Source organism: Perna viridis, chromosome 6 (genome assembly GCF_037379345.1).
Source record: "Perna viridis isolate PV_CMFRI_1.1 ecotype Kerala chromosome 6, ASM3737934v1, whole genome shotgun sequence".
NCBI classification, from domain to species: Eukaryota; Metazoa; Mollusca; class Bivalvia; order Mytilida; family Mytilidae; genus Perna; species Perna viridis.
The window spans coordinates 46,954,058-46,975,513 of record NC_142450.1 but is presented as its reverse complement, the minus strand read 5'-3'; the positions used below and the strand labels follow the sequence as shown (position 1 = coordinate 46,975,513).

At 37.6% G+C, this 21,456-nt stretch overlaps 1 protein-coding gene across 7 annotated transcripts; it reads left to right on the top strand.

The window, feature by feature from the left end:
• The first annotated feature begins 1,710 nt into the window (after positions 1 to 1,710).
• LOC148615297 (uncharacterized) lies at positions 1,711 to 20,061 on the top strand. Of its 7 annotated transcripts, none has more exons than XM_088590133.1 (3): positions 11,010 to 11,302; positions 13,697 to 14,034; positions 19,007 to 20,061. In XM_088590133.1, the coding sequence occupies exons 2-3, from the start codon at positions 13,729 to 13,731 to the stop codon at positions 19,037 to 19,039; spliced, it is 339 nt and encodes a 112-aa protein (XP_088446259.1). In that variant the 5' UTR covers positions 11,010 to 11,302; positions 13,697 to 13,728; the 3' UTR covers positions 19,040 to 20,061. The 7 variants fall into 7 exon arrangements, with proteins under 7 accessions (XP_088446258.1, XP_088446259.1, XP_088446255.1 ...); XM_088590129.1 differs by lacking the exon at positions 19,007 to 20,061 and adding an exon at positions 11,477 to 11,547 and having other exon boundaries at positions 11,018 to 11,302; positions 13,697 to 16,244; XM_088590128.1 differs by lacking the exon at positions 19,007 to 20,061 and adding an exon at positions 11,477 to 11,533 and having other exon boundaries at positions 11,019 to 11,302; positions 13,697 to 16,244.
• The last annotated feature ends 1,395 nt before the right edge of the window (positions 20,062 to 21,456 follow it).

Here is a 21,456-nt window from a genome sequence, read left to right as displayed (position 1 = left end):
TTCTGTGATATTTGTTTTTGTTGAACAGATTTTGGACCAACAACATGACACTTATATTTTTATGGTGAGAATATTTCGTTAAGAGATGGGAGATAGATTTGGTGACCGAATTCATCATATCGTCTAGAATAAGCAAATACGTGTTTCTCTTTGGAATCCAATTTGTCAAGGTCGGGGAGTCCTTGTAGAAAGTCGACATCCTCCATGGTTCCATAAATCGTCTGGTACAAGTCGTGGCACCACGTTATCCGATCGGGTCATCATGTGCTTCACGTTTTGTACGAATCGACGTACAAACATCGTTTTTCCACTTTCGGTGGGTCCTGCTATGACACTGGTAAAAGGATGGGCCCACGACATGAAATGGTCGTCCAAGTATCCTTTGGGTACGTCGAAAGCAAGGGGATCATCTGTCGGGTGTATGAAAAAGTTTTCGTCAGCTGGATCCTTGGGTAAGTTTTCTTGAGTTTCATCCTGGATTGATTGGGGTAGTCCTTTCTTATAATGGTCTTGGCGTAGTCCATTCATCAAAGTATCTTGTATTTTTTTCTTTTCCCAAAGCATATTGGTGTAGTTCTGTCATCAAAGTATCATAGTCCGATAAACCAGTTTGCATTGATTCTGTCTTTCTAAGGTTGTCTTTTGCTGGACAGGATGCGTATGTGGACTGTATTGGTCTGTTTGCATGATTCTCATAGCGTGATGGAAGCAGTGATCCTTGCGATTGTCTAGAATAAGGAGAACACCTGATGGGGTAGATCAATTGAAGCTTGGTATCCATGAGTTTTCATAAAATGACGTTTCATATTATACCTTCCAGTAAAGATCCTCTTGCATTCTGGACAGGTCGTGGACATCTTGTAAACGACGACCTTCTTCTTCGACAACTGAGAACAAAATGATAACAATTCTATTTTACTTTTACTTTTAAGACTATTTTTTGCAAGTCTTCTCGTAAATATTCCTTCCATACTTTACCCCCTTTTGAGGCTATGTTTGGCTCTTTAATCTCCCCTTCCTTCCTTTCTTTTGACCCTTAATATTGACTCTTTACTCCGACTCTTGACTCTTACGTCCGACTCTAACGACTCTTGACTCCTACCCCGACTCTAACGACTCTTTACTCCGGCTTTTGACCCGTACACCCGACTCTAACTATGTCTATCTTTAATTCTAAACCTTTAACCTGACATGAGGTTTAACACTAATAAAGTCACACAAGAAAGAGTTAGGGTTAGGGTTAGGGTTAGGGTTAGAGTTAGCGTGAGGGTTAGAGTCGGGGTTAGGGTTAGAATGAGAAAAATAGAAAATTAATCAGATCAATACGAAAACAGAACACTAGAGACTTGGGATTATAGTTAGCGTTAACACAATAGAAAAAAAACTACCAGAACAAAGATTAGGGTAAGGGCTAGGGATAGAGTTAGAGTCGGCGTTAGAGTTAGGGTAAGAGACATGGTTAGGGCTATGGTGAGAATAATAGAACTTTAAATAGAACAATGTGGAAACGACTAACAGAATACTAGAGACTTGAGATTATATTTAGTGTTAACACAATGATACCGAAGTGACCTAAAGAACACATTATACATAGTCACATGACAGGGATAAGGTTGAGGAGGTGTAAGGGTTAACATAGAACGAACAGATAGGACTGTTGAAGATTAGGGTTTGTAATAGAAAATTTGTCAGAGCAAAAGTGAAGACTAGATCTAAAGAACAAACTACAAATGGTCACAGTTTTAAGCTGGATAATGTGTTAGGATAGGGTTATGGTAAAGTTGGTGTTGAGTAAACATTGAAAAGACCGGGCTAAACAGAGTTAGGGTAAGTAAAAGCGAGGATAAGTGTTACAGTGAGGGTTATAAGTCAGGGGTTAGGGTCAGATGTAGTGTTAGATCTAGGGTAGGTTCTTCGTCTAGGATACGGTTAGATCTAGGGTTAGGTCTTCGTCTTGGATACGGTTAGATCTAGGGTTAGGTCTTCGTCTTAGATACGGTTAGATCTAGGGTAACGTCTTCGTCCTGGATACGGTTAGATCTAGGGTTAGGTCTTCGTCTTGGATACGGTTAGATCTAGGGTTAGGTCTTCGTCTTGGATACGGTTAGATCTAGGGTTAGGTCTTCGTCCTGGATACGGTTAGATCTAGGGTTAGGTCTTCGTCTTGGATACGGTTAGATCTAGGGTTAGGTCTTCGTCAAGGATACGGTTAGATCTAGGGTTAGGTCTTCGTCCTGGATACGGTTAGATCTAGGGTTAGGTCTTCGTCTTGGATACGGTTAGATCTAGGGTTAGGTCTTCGTCTTGGATACGGTTAGATCTAGGGTTAGGTCTTCGTCCTAGACACGGTTAGATCTAGGGTTAGGTCTTCGTCTTGGATACGGTTAGATCTAGGGTTAGGTCTTCGTCTAGGATACGGTTAGATCTAGGGTTAGGTCTTCGTCTAGGATACGGTTAGATCTAGGGTTAGGTCTTCGTCTTGGATACGGTTAGATCTAGGGTTAGGTCTTCGTCCTGGATACGGTTAGATCTAGGGTTAGGTCTTCGTCTTGGATACGGTTAGATCCAGGGTTAGGTCTTCGCCCTGGATACGGTTAGATCTAGGGATAGGTCTTCGTCTAGGATACGGTTAGATCTAGGGTTAGGTCTTCGCCCTGGATACGGTTAGATCTAGGGATAGGTCTTCGTCTAGGATACGGTTAGATCTAGGGTTAGGTCTTCGTCCTGGATACGGTTAGATCTAGGGTTAGGTCTTCGTCTAGGATACGGTTAGATCTAGGGTTAGGTCTTCGTCTTGGATACGGTTAGATCTAGGGTTAGGTCTTCGTCCTGGATACGGTTAGATCTAGGGTTAGGTCTTCGTCTTGGATACGGTTAGATCTAGGGTTAGGTCTTCGTCTTGGATACGGTTAGATCTAAGGTAGGTCTTCGTCTTGGATACGGTTAGATCTAGGGTTAGGTCTTCGTCTAGGATACGGTTAGATCTAGGTTTAGGTCTTCGTCTTGGATACGGTAAGATCTAGGGTTAGGTCTTCGTCCTGGATACGGTTAGATCTAGGGTTAGGTCTTCGTCCTGGATACGGTTAGATCTAGGGTTAGGTCTTCGTCCAGGATACGGTTAGATCTAGGGTTAGGTCTTCGCTTGGATACGGTTAGATCTAGGGTTAGGTCTTCGTCTTGGATACGGTTAGATCTAGGGTTAGGTCTTCGTCCTGGATACGGTTAGATCTAGGGTTAGGTCTTCGTCTTGGATACGGTTAGATCTAGGGTTAGGTCTTCGTCTTGGATACGGTTAGATCTAGGGTTAGGTCTTCGTCTTGGATACGGTTAGATCTAGGGTTAGGTCTTCGTCCTGGATACGGTTAGATCTAGGGTTAGGTCTTCGTCTTGGATACGGTTAGATCTAGGGTTAGGTCTTCGTCTTGGATACGGTTAGATCTAGGGATAGGTCTTCGTCTAGGATACGGTTAGATCTAGGGTTAGGTCTTCGTCCTGGATACGGTTAGATCTAGGGTTAGGTCTTCGTCCTGGATACGGTTAGATCTAGGGTTAGGTCTTCGTCTTGGATACGGTTAGATCTAGGGTTAGGTCTTCGTCTTGGATACGGTTAGATCTAAGGTAGGTCTTCGTCTTGGATACGGTTAGATCTGGGGTTAGGTCTTCGTCTCTGATACGGTTAGATCTAGGGTTAGGTCTTCGTCCTGGATACGGTTAGATCTAGGGTTAGGTCTTCGTCAAGGATACGGTTAGATCTAGGGTTAGGTCTTCGTCCTGGATACGGTTAGATCTAGGGTTAGGTCTTCGTCCTGGATACGGTTAGATCTAGGGCTAGGTCTTCGTCTTGGATACGGTTAGATCTAGGGTTAGGTCTTCGTCAAGGATACGGTTAGATCTAGGGTTAGGTCTTCGTCAAGGATACGGTTAGATCTAGGGTTAGGTCTTCGTCAAGGATACGGTTAGATCTAGGGTTAGGTCTTCGTCAAGGATACGGTTAGATCTAGGGTTAGGTCTTCGTCCTGGATACGGTTAGATCTAGGGTTAGGTCTTCGTCAAGGATACGGTTAGATCTAGGGTTAGGTCTTCGTCCTAGATACGGTTAGATCTAGGGTTAGGTCTTCGTCTTGGATACGGTTAGATCTAGGGTTAGGTCTTCGTCTTGGATACGGTTAGATCTAGGGTTAGGTCTTCGTCCTGGATACGGTTAGATCTAGGGTTAGGTCTTCGTCTTGGATACGGTTAGATCTAGGGTTAGGTCTTCGTCCTGGATACGGTTAGATCTAGGGTTAGGTCTTCGTCTTGGATACGGTTAGATCTAGGGTTAGGTCTTCGTCAAGGATACGGTTAGATCTAGGGTTAGGTCTTCGTCTTGGATACGGTTAGATCTAGGGTTAGGTCTTCGTCTTGGATACGGTTAGATCTAGGGTTAGGTCTTCGTCCTGGATACGGTTAGATCTAGGGTTAGGTCTTCGTCCTGGATACGGTTAGATCTAGGGTTAGGTCTTCGTCCTGGATACGGTTAGATCTAGGGTTAGGTCTTCGTCAAGGATACGGTTAGATCTAGGGTTAGGTCTTCGTCTTGGATACGGTTAGATCTAGGGTTAGGTCTTCGTCTAGAATACGGTTAGATCTAGGGTTAGGTCTTCGTCCTAGATACGGTTAGATCTAGAGTTAGGTCTTCGTCCTAGATACGGTTAGATCTAGGGTTAGGTCTTCGTCTTGGATACGGTTAGATCTAGGGTTAGGTCTTCGTCTTGGATACGGTTAGATCTAGGGTTAGGTCTTCGTCTTAGATACGGTTAGATCTAGGGTTAGGTCTTCGTCAAGGATACGGTTAGATCTAGGGTTAGGTCTTCGTCCTGGATACGGTTAGATCTAGGGTTAGGTCTTCGTCTTGGATACGGTTAGATCTAGGGTTAGGTCTTCGTCAAGGATACGGTTAGATCTAGGGTTAGGTCTTCGTCTTGGATACGGTTAGATCTAGGGTTAGGTCTTCGTCTTGGATACGGTTAGATCTAGGGTTAGGTCTTCGTCCTGGATACGGTTAGATCTAGGGTTAGGTCTTCGTCCTGGATACGGTTAGATCTAGGGTTAGGTCTTCGTCCTGGATACGGTTAGATCTAGGGTTAGGTCTTCGTCAAGGATACGGTTAGATCTAGGGTTAGGTCTTCGTCTTGGATACGGTTAGATCTAGGGTTAGGTCTTCGTCTAGAATACGGTTAGATCTAGGGTTAGGTCTTCGTCCTGGATACGGTTAGATCTAGGGTTAGGTCTTCGTCCTGGATACGGTTAGATCTAGGGTTAGGTCTTCGTCTTGGATACGGTTAGATCTAGGGTTAGGTCTTCGTCTTGGATACGGTTAGATCTAGGGTTAGGTCTTCGCCCTGGATACGGTTAGATCTAGGGTTAGGTCTTCGCCCTGGATACGGTTAGATCTAGGGTTAGGTCTTCGTCCTGGATACGGTTAGATCTAGGGTTAGGTCTTCGTCCTGGATACGGTTAGATCTAGGGTTAGGTCTTCGTCTTGGATACGGTTAGATCTAGGGTTAGGTCTTCGTCCTGGATACGGTTAGATCTAGGGTTAGGTCTTCGTCAAGGATACGGTTAGATCTAGGGTTAGGTCTTCGTCTTGGATACGGTTAGATCTAGGGTTAGGTCTTCGTCTTGGATACGGTTAGATCTAGGGTTAGGTCTTCGTCTTGGATACGGTTAGATCTAGGGTTAGGTCTTCGTCCTAGATACGGTTAGATCTAGGGTTAGGTCTTCGTCTTGGATACGGTTAGATCTAGGGTTAGGTCTTCGTCTTGGATACGGTTAGATCTAGGGTTAGGTCTTCGTCCTGGATACGGTTAGATCTAGGGATAGGTCTTCGTCTAGGATACGGTTAGATCTAGGGTTAGGTCTTCGTCTTAGATACGGTTAGATCTAGGGTTAGATCTTCGTCTTGGATACGGTTAGATCTAGGGTTAGGTCTTCGTCCTGGATACGGTTAGATCTAGGGCTAGGTCTTCGTCTTGGATACGTTTAGATCTAGGGTTAGGTCTTCGCCCTGGATACGGTTAGATCTAGGGTTAGGTCTTCGTCTTGGATACGGTTAGATCTAGGGTTAGGTCTTCGTCTTGGATACGGTTAGATCTAGGGTTAGGTCTTCGTCCTGGATACGGTTAGATCTAGGGTAACGTCTTCGTCTTGGATACGGTTAGATCTAGGGTTAGGTCTTCGTCCTGGATACGGTTAGATCTAGGGTTAGGTCTTCGTCTTAGATACGGTTAGATCTAGGGTTAGGTCTTCGTCTTGGATACGGTTAGATCTAGGGTTAGGTCTTCGTCCTGGATACGGTTAGATCTAGGGTTAGGTCTTCGTCTTGGATACGGTTAGATCTAGGGTTAGGTCTTCGTCCTGGATACGGTTAGATCTAGGGTAACGTCTTCGTCCTGGATACGGTTAGATCTAGGGTAACGTCTTCGTCTTGGATACGGTTAGATCTAGGGATAGGTCTTCGTCTAGGATACGGTTAGATCTAGGGTTAGGTCTTCGTCTAGGATACGGTTAGATCTAGGGTTAGGTCTTCGTCTTGGATACGGTTAGATCTAGGGTTAGGTCTTCGTCTTGGATACGGTTAGATCTAGGGTTAGGTCTTCGTCTTGGATACGGTTAGATCTAGGGTTAGGTCTTCGTCCTGGATACGGTTAGATCTAGGGTTAGGTCTTCGTCTTGGATACGGTTAGATCTAGGGTTAGGTCTTCGTCCTGGATACGGTTAGATCTAGGGTTAGGTCTTCGTCTTGGATACGGTTAGATCTAGGGTTAGGTCTTCGCTTGGATACGGTTAGATCTAGGGTTAGGTCTTCGTCCTAGATACGGTTAGATCTAGGGTTAGGTCTTCGTCCTGGATACGGTTAGATCTAGGGTTAGGTCTTCGTCTTGGATACGGTTAGATCTAGGGTTAGGTCTTCGTCCTGGATACGGTTAGATCTAGGGTTAGGTCTTCGTCCTGGATACGGTTAGATCTAGGGTAAGGTCTTCGTCCTGGATACGGTTAGATCTAGGGTTAGGTCTTCGTCTTGGATACGGTTAGATCTAGGGTTAGGTCTTCGTCTTGGATACGGTTAGATCTAGGGTTAGGTCTTCGTCCTGGATACGGTTAGATCTAGGGTTAGGTCTTCGTCCTGGATACGGTTAGATCTAGGGTTAGGTCTTCGTCTAGGATACGGTTAGATCTAGGGTAAGGTCTTCGTTTGGATACGGTTAGATCTAGGGTTAGGTCTTCGTCCTGGATACGGTTAGATCTAGGGTTAGGTCTTCGTCTTGGATACGGTTAGATCTAGGGATAGGTCTTCGTCTAGGATACGGTTAGATCTAGGGTTAGGTCTTCGTCCTGGATACGGTTAGATCTAGGGTTAGGTCTTCGTCCTGGATACGGTTAGATCTAGGGTTAGGTCTTCGTCCTGGATACGGTTAGATCTAGGTTTAGGTCTTCGTCTTGGATACGGTTAGATCTAGGGTTAGGTCTTCGTCTTGGATACGGTTAGATCTAGGGTTAGGTCTTCGTCTTGGATACGGTTAGATCTAGGGTTAGGTCTTCGTCTTGGATACGGTTAGATCTAGGGTTAGGTCTTCGTCCTGGATACGGTTAGATCTAGGGTTAGGTCTTCGTCCTGGATACGGTTAGATCTAGGGTTAGGTCTTCGTCTTGGATACGGTTAGATCTAGGGTTAGGTCTTCGTCCTGGATACGGTTAGATCTAGGGTTAGGTCTTCGTCTAGGATACGGTTAGATCTAGGGTTAGGTCTTCAGCTGATTACATTTAAATCTATAGTTCGGTATAGGGTTATGTCTACGCTTATGACTTAGTGTAGGGCTGGGACCAGGTCTTAGTATTTGTCTATGGATAAGGTAATGTCTAGGGTTAGGATTAGGTCTAGAGATAGGTCTGGGTTAGGTTTCGTTTAAAGTTAGATCTAGACTTAGGTCTATGGCAAAGGTTTAGTTTATGGTAAAGTGTTGGGTTAGGCTTAGGGTTATGTTTAAGGTTGGGGTCAGATGTTGATGTTTGTCCAGAGTTATGGTTAGGCTCAGGTCAGGGTTAGGGGTAAGGGTTATGGTTATGGTTAGTGGTAAGGGTTAGGGTAAGGGTTAGGATTAATTGTATGGCTAAGTGTTTGATTAAGTATATGGTTATGTATGGTGCTAAGGTCAGGTTAAGGTTATAGTTTCTGATAAGGTCTGGTGTCAAGAAAATTGTTCGAATCAACCGTTAGTTATAGGCTCAGGTCAATGACAAGGGTTAAGTTTATGGTTAAGTGTTGGGTTAGGCTTAGGGTTATGTTTAAGGTTGGAATCAGAAGCTGATGTTTGTCTATGGTTATGGTTAAGTTAGGGTTAGGTTTAGGATTAGGTCTAGAGATAAGTCTAGGTTGGGTTTCGGTTTAAGTTAGATCTAGACTTAAGTCTTGTGTCTGGTGTTGGTCTTGGTGGTCTAACTTGAGGCCTTTGATTAAAGTTATATCTGGAGTAACTTATGGGGTAAGGGTAAGATACATGTACTTGTTCCGGTTCTGGGTTATGTTTCGGCTTCGTGTTTGGAATGTAGTTAAGAGTTTGTATTAAGGTGAAAGATACTGTCATGATAAAGTTAGAGCTAGAGTTAGGGTCTGAATTTCAGATAAGGTCTAGTATCAAGAAAGTTGCTGGAGTCAACCGTTAGATCAAGGATCAGGTTTATGGTAATGGTTAGATATATGGTTTATGGTTATGTGTAGATTTAGGTCTATGATTATGTTTAAGGTTCAGATAAGGTCTAGTATCAACAAAGTTGCTGGAGTCAACCGTTAGATCAAGGATCAGGTTTATGGTAAGGGTCAAGTTTATGGTTATGTGTAGATTTAGGCCTAGGGTTATGTTTAAGGTTGAGGTCGGATGTTGCTGTTTGTCTAGGGTTATTGTTAAGTCAGAGTTAGGTCTACGTCAGGTCTTAGACTTTATGAAAGTCACACATAGAGTTTGTTATGGGGATAGGGGTCAGGTCTCGATCGTTACTTGTTCGGGTTCGGGGTTATTACGTGAGTCAGTGTTATATTTAGATAGTTGGCGTGCGGGTCAAAGAACTAGGGTTAGAGTTTCTGATAAAGTCCGTGTCAAGAAAATTGTTGGAGTTAAACGTTAGATATAGGTTCGGGTTAGGATTAGCGGTATGGTTAAGTAAAGGGTTAGGCTTAGGGTTATGTTTAAGGTTGGGGTCAGATGTTGATGTTTGTCCAGAGTTATGGTTAGGCTCAGGTCAGGGTTAGGGGTTAGGGTTAGTGGTAAGGTTTAGGGTTAGGTTAGGATGAGAGTTAGGATTAAGATTATGGTTAAGTGTATGGTTAAGTATAGTTTTAGGGTTGAATTTTCAGAATTGCGCAGGGTTACTTGTGTCTATCGCAGGTTTTGTATTGGTTAAGGCTTGGTGTTAGACCTTTGTGTTATGAATGTTATTTTAAAAAGAAATAACCATCTAGTGTTAAACCTCATGTCAGGTTAAAAGTGTAGAGTTAAAGATAGACATAGTTAAGGTTAGGATGAGTGAAGGAGAAAATTGTAGGTGATTAGAATCAGTAGAGTAGAGACAAGAGTCGTTAGAGTCGTGCGCAAGAGTCAAGAATCGTTAGAGTCGGGAGTAAAAGTCAAGAGTCGTTAGAGTCGGCTGTACGGGTCAAAAGCCGGAGTAAAGAGTCTTAGAGTCAAGAGTCGTTAAAGTCGGGGTAAGAGTCTAGAGCCGGAATAAAGAGTCGGAGTCAAGTTGGAGTCAAGAGTCATAAGAGTCGGGGGTAGGAGTCAAGAGTCATTTGAGTCGGGGTAGGGGTCAAGAGTCGGAGCCAAGAGTCATTAGAGTCGGACGTAAGAGTCAAGAGTCGGAGTAAAGAGCCAATATTAAGGGTCAAAAGAAAGGGGAGATTAAAGAGCCAAACATAGCTTTTATACTTACCTGTTTATAGTATGCTATATAATGACACTTGAACTTTCCACTTATTCATTAAACTAAATGATTGTAGCGGGCGCCCAGAAAACGTTAAAATGTAAAACTGAAGATTTTATTCAATTATCTTTAAAAACACAAAAAGTTGTGATGAAAATATTGAATTAATTTTTAATTATTTTCATTTTCGTAAAAATCAGGGGGTATGAAACTTGTTCTCCATACTCATTCATTCATTCATTCATAACTTTATTTCATAACATAATTTTCATAACAATTATATATACATATCATGCAGACAAACAGAAAATATAAGTAGAAGTAATTAATACATATAAATACTTAAGCAAGATCAATACACAAAAGAAGACATCGGTGATTCTATTCTACTAGTCTAATTCTTTAAGTTTTTCCTGCATTAGCGTATTTACATTCCGGCCCTCAAGAGTTTATTGTAGTGACATAGGCATTGAACGATATGTAAGTGGCAAAGTCTGATAAAGTCATAAGGGTCAACGTAATCAAATACTACATTTTTCCAAGTAGTGTTACGAACAGCTGATCTTCGTCATATTCATATAATCCGGTAAATACAAATAGCGGAAAATTTTTAATTAGTAGGCTCCAAAACATATCTTGAATATTGGAAGCGTTGTTGAACATCTGCATATCGCATGAACATATATGTCATTGAACATACGGTTACATAATACACATAAGCCTTCTGTAATATTTGGTGGGTCTGTAAGAAGTTTAATCACAAAATAATAGTTTCTAATATCATACTTTGTTTCGGATACATTCCAGAACGGGGCTAATTCAACACAGTCTATTACGCGTTTAAATCTGTCCGTAATTTGACCGATCCGATTTAAAGAATTATAGTTAAACCGGTTGAATTTTTTACCATTACTTTTTTTCTTAGCTCCTCACTCCGCGCCAAAATTTTTGGAAGAGTTGTTCATTATTTCTAGTAATATCCAACTATATTTTTAGCGCCACCTGATGGATAAAACTACTTTGATTCGCGTATGACTACAATTCCGGCAATTTTTTCAAGAAGAAATCTCCTTTCTGCATCCCACGTTATTTTTAGTGTAGTGTTAGTTCCGATAATACGATATTCGTGATACTGTTTTAGTTAGGATCATTCTTGTTATCACCTGGAGTCATATTTTCGCTTCTTGTTATCACCTGGAGTTAATTATTAAGACCTCCACCAAAATGTCGCTTACAACATTAAACTGAAAAAGGGAGACTATCATTAACAACATTTTTTTTATTAGATTGTACTCTACCAGAAAAGGGTAAATGATATATCCTCATCTAAGCAGAATTGAAGTAGTAGGTAAACATCAATCAGATACCGGCATCTTAATAGTCCATTCGATATTTCGAACTAAATTACATTTGCCTGTAAACAGCTGGGTGTCAAAATGAAAGAAGTGTGTACACCAGGCATTTCGAAATGCTACGCCATCCCACACAATAGTCAATATCCGTTTTTTTTTTGGTATTTAAGAACTACTAAAGAGAGGACAAAGTCGTATAGATATAAGCTTAAGGCAGAACTGTTCTGGTATGTAAAATAAGGTAAATGAGAATTTAACGAACAACTTTTTGTAATTGTATTTATAAAATGCGTGTACTGTAATAAACTTTTGAAAGTAAACTTAAACAGGTTGGGAATAATTTCTGAAATTAGGATACTATTCCTTATATGGTGTCCCATTATAAAATTAAAAAGCTATTTAGCACATATCAGTTGAGAGTATATTTGAAAGTACATGTACAATATGAGTGTTACTCAACTTTTAGCATAACTTTACTGGAAAAACGCTTATAAAGGTAGTAGATGGTATGATGTCGTATCATGTTATATAGACATAGGTCATGGTGGAAATGCTGCGCTAGGTTGCTAAGGATAGTCTAACAAAATACAATGTATAAACAAATGACGGTCCTCTGAAGCACTTTTCATTCTTCGTGAACAGGGTTGGGGCTGATTACTTTGAAATGTAATTGATTACATCATGATTACTTAGGGTTTGTTTTTTTTTTTTAATGTAATTGATTACAGCATGATTACTTAGTTTTTTTTTTTTTTAATGTAATTGATTACAGCGTGATTACTTGAAAATTCTTGTGTAATTGATTGCATTTGATGAAGTAATCTTGATTACATAACTGCATTGTATTTACCTTTAAAGCTCTTGCATGACACCATGAATGCTTTCATGCAACAATCTAGCACTGTGCCTTAGTAGTATTTTCTGTGAAACTAAAATGCTGTTTTAACGCAGACATCCTTTCTGCTTTGATGTCACAGCCAAAAATAAAGTTCACCACATAAAAGGATGTATATTATGTAAAGTCAGTGAGCTGTTTTTACATGTAAAATAAAAAGATCCATTTTCTCCCTTCAGAGAAAGTTTACCCAAGGGACAAACTAAGAATTGTTCTCTCATTTCACAATTGTTACCCTAGGGACATTCTATAATTATAATAATCATTCTTTTAACATGTTAAATGAACTCCTGAAATAAAGCAAATATATTTTTTGGAAATGATCTGAATTCAATTTACTTCAATTGCAATTTACAATACACAACATATTGCTCAGTTTAAGCATTTGTTAAACACATACATATTTCAATTCTTACACATTTTCTTTACATGTAATCAGAAAGTAATAATGATTATAGCCTTTTTTCCTTGAGTAATTGATTATATTTGATTACATGTAATCAAAAAGAGGCATCAATACTGATTACATGTGATTACTGTCAAAAATATAAAAAATTACAGATGATTACTGATTACGATTATCCCATTCCTGTTTGTGAATGAGAGTTCAGTGTTGGTTTGCTAGCGTGACCATGTCCTTCAACGCTTGGTTTTTGTGTGATAAATTCAATTGATTTTTAATACAAGGTTTCAAACTGCAAAAGTAAGGTTTGTATTGATTTTGGGGGTTATAGTCCCAACCATTTTATAATTGAGGGCCTAAAACAAGCATTTCTTTGAATTTGACTTACATGTAAAAACTCCAGTAAAAGCTTTGGAATATTTCACAATATTCTATACCACAAGGGTCAGACTTTGATTGATTTTGGGGGCCTGAACTTTTCAGAAGTTAGGGGCCAAAAAAAGTGGGCCAGAAACTGGCATTTTCCTAATGTCAAGACAATAGCTGATTTATTTTTTCCAATTTTGAGAATTTTTTATCGGAATCCTTATGAAAATCCCTGGCTGCGATTTTCAGTCAGATTTCAGATATCTCTTATTATTTTCGAGTTATGTGTAAAGGGTCCTAAGGCCCACCTCAAAAAATCATATATTTTATTTTTTGGTCCACTTTTGAAAATTTTTATTTATTGGATTACTTGAAAATATCAATCAGAATTCAGATATCTCTTATGGTTTTCAAGTTATAAGGAGCCACACCTGAAAAAATCAACATTTTAATATTTGGTCTGATTTTGAAAATTTTTAATTGAATTTCAAATTTTGTGCTATATTGGATCCAAACCAGTTGTTGTGTCCATTATGAAATGTAAGTCCCTATGCTTAAGTGCGTCAAAAACTAAATGAATTTTACATTGTAATTTGACCCATCTCTGTTAAGTACAACAGGGCTTTGTGGGATAACTTCTGCATTGACTACATATATCACACAAATGTTATTATCTGCCATGATGGCAGTGGTGTATTTTACATTTTTGTGGTTTTATTTTTAAAGGTCTCACTACATCTGCTGACATATAGCTCTAGATGTCATCAAGTGATAAAATAAGCTCTGATAGCAATCAAACTGAGAGACAATTGCAAAATGAAAACCAGAATGTGAGTAAAACGGCTGATCAGAATCAAGTTGCTCTGTCTATGGTAGAAAACCATGAAAATGTTAAAAATAGTGACAATCCAAAGTCTCCAGATGTCATTACTTTCTCCATAGAATCACAGTATCAAAACACATCAAAGAACCCATACAAGGAGTCAACAGCTACAGTACCTCATCTGATCAGAAAAGTTCCAGAGAGTTCTTTAACACCAAAACCCTTCACATCATTTAATCAGGTTATTATATTTAGTTACATAAGTGTTCTTTTTTTCATTATCATTGGAGCATTTGCTGCTAAGGATGCTATGAAGGCAAAGATTCAGATGGGTAAAGGACTGTATGTGTTAGCCAAAGAGCGAGCTAGAAGGGCTGTCATCTTAAGTTACATCAGTATTGCTTCTGGTGTGATAGTTGTCTTGATTGTAGTCTTGACAAATTTAGAAGAACTCAAGTGATCTGTCCATTTATAGACATAAACTATTACTATATTTACAATATGCATCTTGACTATGTAAGAATCTGCTACATCAAAGCATTTTTTATTTCATTGTATAGAAGTTACACATAACTTGGAAGTCATGTAACGAATCAAATTATCAGTATTATTATTACTTTGTATAGAAGTTACACATAAATTGCCGTATATATTATGGAAGACATGAACCAATTTATCAGTTATTTATTTTTCACTCTCTTCATAGTTTGCCTTCTATGAAATGAGATTGTGTTTGTTTTTTGTTTTTGTTTTTGTTTATCATCAAGATGTTTGATAAAAAATCAATTAAATGTGAGTAAACATAGACTTAAAACCATGTTGTAATGAACACCACTTTACATTGAACTTATTGACATTATAATTAGCAGAAACAATTTGGTTTTAGTCTCTGAAATTTTGCTCGGTCAACTTTAATCTGAAGTAAATAATATTAATTTGTACTTGTAAATGTATTGGAAATTAGTTCTAGTCTTATTTTTTGTTGTTGTTAAAATTGTTTGTATTTTCATTTGTGAGAATTTTTAGTTATTATTTAAAAAATTACATTATAAATGATGATAAAACTATGGTGCTTTAGATAGGGAATGATTTACCTACAAACTATATACAGTGTATGGTTTCCTGTTACATGGTCATTTTTTTCGTCCCATTTGATGTAATTTTTTTTATTATCTTTTCTTACATGTAATTACAAATTACTGAGGTTTAATACATGCACTTGTAGATAATAATGTAAGTTCTTTTTGGTGTTTTTTTGGTAATTTATTATTAATACTGTGCAATATATGCAAAATTGTCTACTTTTCTCAATTTCAAAGTATAATTTTATATAATCAATCACAATTTCAATAGCACGTCTAATCTGGTAGAAACTGGTTTACAGTTTTATACTATATAAAGAAAGGATATTGGATTCGAGGGCTGGAAGAACAGTAATAGTTATGTGGTAATACATCTCCGAAAGTTAAAATATCTAAAATGCTTTATATAAATATATATGTACAATTTAAAAATTCCTTGCAGCAATCGAATAAGGTTTCTGTTCCCTTGGCTCTCATTACACTGTAACCCAATCTTACACTTGTTGACCCCAGTTGACCTTGATATACTTGAAGAACTTTCCCAGAACAGAAGTGAATGTGAAAGTCATCAATAGTAAACCTTACATGCTGTATCTCGTACATTTAATAAAATCATATAGAAGTTAAACCAGAAGGTTAAACTCAAACTAATTAGCAGAACTGTTGATAGCACTGTGTCAATTAGTCTCGCACAGCTAGACAAAAGTAGGGGATAATTTATGCATCATCAAATCAAAATTGTTGTTATTTATTTTTATATGCTGTTATTAGCTCCCCTGGACAAAAGGTTCTAGTGAGCGTATGCCATCACTTTGCATCCATTGTCCATTAACTTTTAGCATTTTGCTCCTTGACCAATTTTAACCAAACTTTGCAAAAATGATGTACGCAAGGGCCTTTACAAAAGATCCACTTCTGGTTCCGCTTGTTTAGACAAGATGCCCCTTGCTACAAGAATGTTTTCTACAATGATCTACACTGTGGCTCAGGCGGTTCAGCAGGTGGGTGCAGCCACTCAAACCATTAAAAACTCTTACAGGGAAAACACATTTTGGCCTAAATTTTCGCTTTTACTGAGCCAATGGTGACCAAATTTATCAAAGTAATAAAAGTTAGCATCTGATAAAATTTTGCCTTTGCTTGATTAAACAAGATGGCCACCAGAGACGTTATAAGGTTCAAATGATCAAATGATGTGACCATATGATTTCAAGTTCTCCAGGTGAGCAATTCAGGCTGTCTAGAGCCTCTAGATTACTTTATATTTTATATTGTTGATGTTTTATTAAGTGGCATATATCCATGTTGTTACAAGAAATTATAAACATGTAATAGCTGGACTTGGTATTAAATCAAAAGTCACATAGGCTCCAAGGGTTTTTTTTTTCAGTTGACTATAGATAACAAAAGCAACACATTGGCGTAGTAATATAAGTTAACTTTGAAGTATGCATAAAAAATCACTTTGTATATTTCATGAAATACTAGGCATAGACATAAAACACATAATACCTCAAATCACACAAGCAGTCACGCATAAAATATCAAAATATAAATAAAGAAAATAATCCAATTCATTAACATCTATAGGCCACGTGATATTCTTGACAGATAAAAAAAACATGCTTTTGATAAAAACAAAGGTAAAACCGGACTGGAATTTGAGTGAACTAATAGAACATGTTTGTCCTCCCCAACAAACACACACCCACTGTTTTTATAACTTCTAAACTCAGCACTAAAAATAATGGCCTAATTTGGCAAAGATACCTTGGACTTCCTTCCATGGTTACCACGGCTGTGGAATGCAACTGCAACATATACAATATATGCACACTCTGTCTAGCTAGGGAACATTGCCTAAGATAGGTTAAAATACATGTGCATTTTGATATACATATATGGTTTTATGTTACATGTATAGTCCGTTTCAGTTTTATAAGTCTTCGAAAAAAAATTCTTATGAAATCATTTTTCGAAATAATTTTTTCAACTGTACATGTATTTGGTTTTCTAAAATGCAAAGCAACTCTGAGAATATTTTCAGAATCACAACAAACACAAAGAATTCCCATCAGGCTTAATGCAATTTTAATTTTAATTTTAAATATTTAAATATAACTTTTGTCTGTTCGAATGTTGAACAGCTATTTCAATATTTGATGTAAAAATAAACAAAAAGCCATGTGCTCAGGCTACATAAAAAAGCTAGGTCACTTTAAGTAATTTGAATATCTATAGGTGTCAATACATGATTATAATGGATTGTTTCTGATGTTCAACCAAAATCTGTAGATAGTCACATGAGTTGATGTCTTAATTATTTACCCGAATATTCAAATAGCTCTTACAATACCAAGGCCTACAAAAAAGAGTAGAAATATATATAATTGAAATAACATAAAGCCTAAAAGGAAAGGTTTTTTTGTTTATTGAGATTAAATTCTGAAAGTATTTCCCAGAGTTCGTATGTACTGTAGAAATGAATCTGCAGCAAAAATATTAGAAAATTTAAAAAATGAATTTTTAAGAATTTTTTTTTTCAAAGATTTATAAAACTCAGACGAACTACACCAAAAGCAGAATATGGACTTATCAACTTAGTATTGCGATTGAAAGAGCTTTCTATTCATCAGAAAATCGGGCTTTAATCAACGCCCTATTAGATAGCCGCTCATTGATAAAATTTTCTTTTCTTTTGCTCATATGCGCTTCCGAAAAATGTTTATGACTGCCTTTTCTTCTTCCATTCTATCTATTAGCATTCTGCTTGTCTATACCTTTTTTTTTTAAGTTTAGTCAACTCTAGGTTGTGTTTCAGTCATTCCACTTCGATCAAATTCCTTGTGTCCAAACTAAAAATGTATTCTGAATACTTTTTTTTTTGGTTTATTTATTCTTTCCTTTCTTAATAAAAGTTTTGTTTATATACCATCGATTTCGATTTTTTTTTGTCTCTTTAAGTTGCATGTTCTTTCTTAGTAATTGCGGAGACGTGATTAAGTGTCTGGTTCCAATTTTCCCCATTTACAGATCGACGTAAAAGTTTGAAATGTTCTAAAAGTGAAAAATGAATGACAAATCTCTAGACATTTGTTGTGTTCGAATTTTATCCGTTTTAAATGATTTAAACAAGTGCACGTACAATTACAAAGTATCATTACTTCATAGAAGAAATTGCCAATTGATTATAAAATTACGTTGGAGCATGTAATTTTCTCAAAGAATGCGGAAAATATTGACTTCAGACATTTCCTGAGGCATTTTCAAAAAGCCGCAACTTAATTTTTGTTTGTTTGTACTGAAATGCCGACGTAGAATTGCAGAAAGTATGTATATTTTTGGGAAATATTAATCGGAAAAGAATATTGTGTAAATAAGTTCTTACATTAATAACAGAATTTGATTACTGAACATTTTTAGAAATCTGACAATTTACCAACACTTTCATTTTTTGCATGTAATATTTTTTTGCCTAAAATAAACGCAATTTCGATAATTTTTTCCAAAAAAGAACACATTAAGTTATTCTTCTATGCAAAATTTGGCGAATTTCAAACCCTCTCCAGGAGCGCAATTCACTATTTTTTTTCGTTTTTAAGACCTACGGTTTGTTACACCTGACAGGCAGAAATCTGACGCTATTACGGGTTTTTTTTTAGAAGTTAATTGATTATAAAGAATTTGAAGGACCACTTGTGACAATTATTCAGAACTGATAATTTGTTCTGATTCCAAAAGTATACATCTTTTTATGACAGTTTTGATTGTTTTACAATAGGTATAAAGCTGTACAACAACTTACTACTTTAAAAAGAATTGACAGAAACTTGTGTAAATTAAGTAGATTAACTATTTTTCACACATTTATATTGTAAAATTTTAATTTTTGCCCTCTTTCTTGGCACTTTTGCTCATTGACTAATACAAAGAAAATAGAAAAAAAATACAATAGGTATGTCTATTTTGATTATAACTTCTCTTATGATGATCTTTTAGCAAAGGCCAAGATGCTTATACTTTACATGTAAGACGTATCAGAGTAACGGCATTAGAAACTTATTATATGATCAGGCTCCACCTATATTTATCTGATTTAATGTGTAAACAAAATCATTCGTACAATTTCAGAAAGAGCAACTTATTACAGATACCACATGTTAAAACAACAAAGTATGGGAAACAATCATTCAGGTACGCTGCTCGCTCCAGTCCTGTTGAATTCTCTGCCCGAAAACTTAAGGCAGTGCTCGAACTTCAATCAGTTCAAAGCCATGATTTCAAGCTGGGATGGAAAAAAATGTTCTAGTGTTGCTTATAGCGACTGTTAATCCATACCTGGAGCAGCGACCCCGAAACCATATTTTTGTTGATTTTATTTATATTTGTTTAGTTGACTGCCTGTTTTGCGTTTAGTTTCATTACTTGATTTTCTCTTTTTAAAATTGCTATTTATGTCGGTGTGCTGTATTTGTCTGTCTTATTATAACTGTTTGTCTTATTGCTTTGTCAATGTAATTTACATGTATGCATGCACTGTATATCTATATACCTTATTATGAGTGGCCGTTCATGTCAAAATAGCGTTATTTTCATCTAGATGTAATTTTCTATCTAGATACTTCTCATGAACTCGTGGATCGTTATGGTGTATCCATCAACACCATGAAAACTGATTTATTCAACGGGTCATGGTTTTCCTTTCCTCGTTTGTCTACCCCGGACTTTACTTTTTATGAGCAACTCGGCGGGTGTTTCTAGAAAAGCAGAGGACGCTTACCCTACCGGTGCACCTGGTCCATGCTCCCAGTTTTTAGTGGAGTCCGAGTTGCTCATTTACTTTTGTTACTTTGTATTATGATTTTAGTTACTTTATGTTCTTTGTTGTGTGTGTCTGTTTTCCATATCTGGTCTTTGTCCCTGGATTACATTCTTTTGATTACCGCTATAACCTTGGTTCCCTTGATTACTCTTTTTAACAAATATATAGATACTTCGCATAACTATCTAGATGCTTCATTCAAGTAACTAGATACACAAAAACTCCTCACGAGTATCTAGATACTAAGCAAAAGCATCTAGATGCTTCGCAAACTCATACCTTATGTTGGTTATAAAAGCTCCTAAGATCTTACGTTGTATTGTTGTTATGAACTTGCCGACTTAAAATAAAGCTAAATTGATTGGATGTGAAGATAGGTGTGTGTTTTTTTTTTGTCAACACGACCGCAATAGTGTGCGTAACGTCTTTTAAAATTAATTCGAATGTTGCCTATGCTGAATTATTTATCTTTCAATATTTTAGCTGATGCAAAATTCTAAATATGCCTATACTTAAATATTTATGCATAGGCATAAATCGAATTTTGCATTTGCTAAAATGTTAAAGCATATTCCTAATTTCTTAATTTTAATACTAATAAAGCATAGGCTTAAATAATTTAGTATATACAGAACTCTATTATAGCATATGCATAAATCGAATTTAGCATATGCACAAATTCGGATTTTTTTACCCTGATACCGCGCCATACCTCACATCAAATGATGATAAACATTGGCTTTAAACTGTTAAAATTGTATTGTGTGACAGCTCCATGTCTCTTAGTCAGACTTCGTATCTAAATAGGTCTAATGGATCCCTACAAATTTATGATGCACAACTACCATGATAAACGGGGACGGACAGACGGGCGAAGTGTCAGCAGGAATGATCCAAATTCTTCAAAATCCAAAAACATGACCTAAACATGTACACGTGAAACACAGACGATCTACGTGCACAATTTTTTTATTCGGTTCGCTAAACTATCAATATGAACTCAAAAAAAAACGGGAGTGATACCGGGTGCTCCGGACGGGTAAGCACGTCTTGCTCCTTCAGCGGCACCCAGCACCACATTGCAAGTAAATTTAATCCGATAATGATATAGCAAAATCAATGCAGCGCGCAACACGTGTCAAACATTAGAGCCAGACATTTACTTGAAGATTTCAAAAGAAATAAAATGTATATCTCTCTAAACTCCCTAACACGATAGCACGACGTTTCCAAACAATGGAGAAAATGAGTTTAATCGAAAATATTAATAATTATTTTAGCCGGATCTGCGTATGGATATTCGTGTCAAAGGAGCTACTTTACTGCGGCTAGTAGGTGTCAAGATCGGTAGGTAGTCAATCCATTAAGACATCGATCGCGATTGAAACTTCATATATCGCTCTGTCAGATTGTGATAGTTTTGTAGTGATGATATCAAAGGCTGTATATAAACCCCGATTGAGGAGTTTATTGAGAAGTCCGCGCTCTACAGAGAAATTCCGTGTACAAATCACAGGCTAGGTAGTAACGAATTAACTGTGAAATGTATAATCCATAGAGTGGAGATGATGGTATATTGCCACTTAGAAAGGGGAAGTTTACTATTTGGAAGTCAAAATCATCATGTTTGTCATAGTTTCGATTCCAAACGTCCTGTTTGGAAAAGGACGAAAAGGACACTTGCATGAACAATCATGCCACAACTGCATGAATTCACCACTGACTGCTTATATAATTCTGTAATCGGAATCACTATTAC

What these genes read in the sequence shown, in the direction of transcription:
- LOC148615297 (XM_088590132.1), top strand. Translation starts at nt 13,729, where the DNA reads ATGTCATCAAGTGATAAAATAAGCTCTGATAGCAATCAAACTGAGAGA.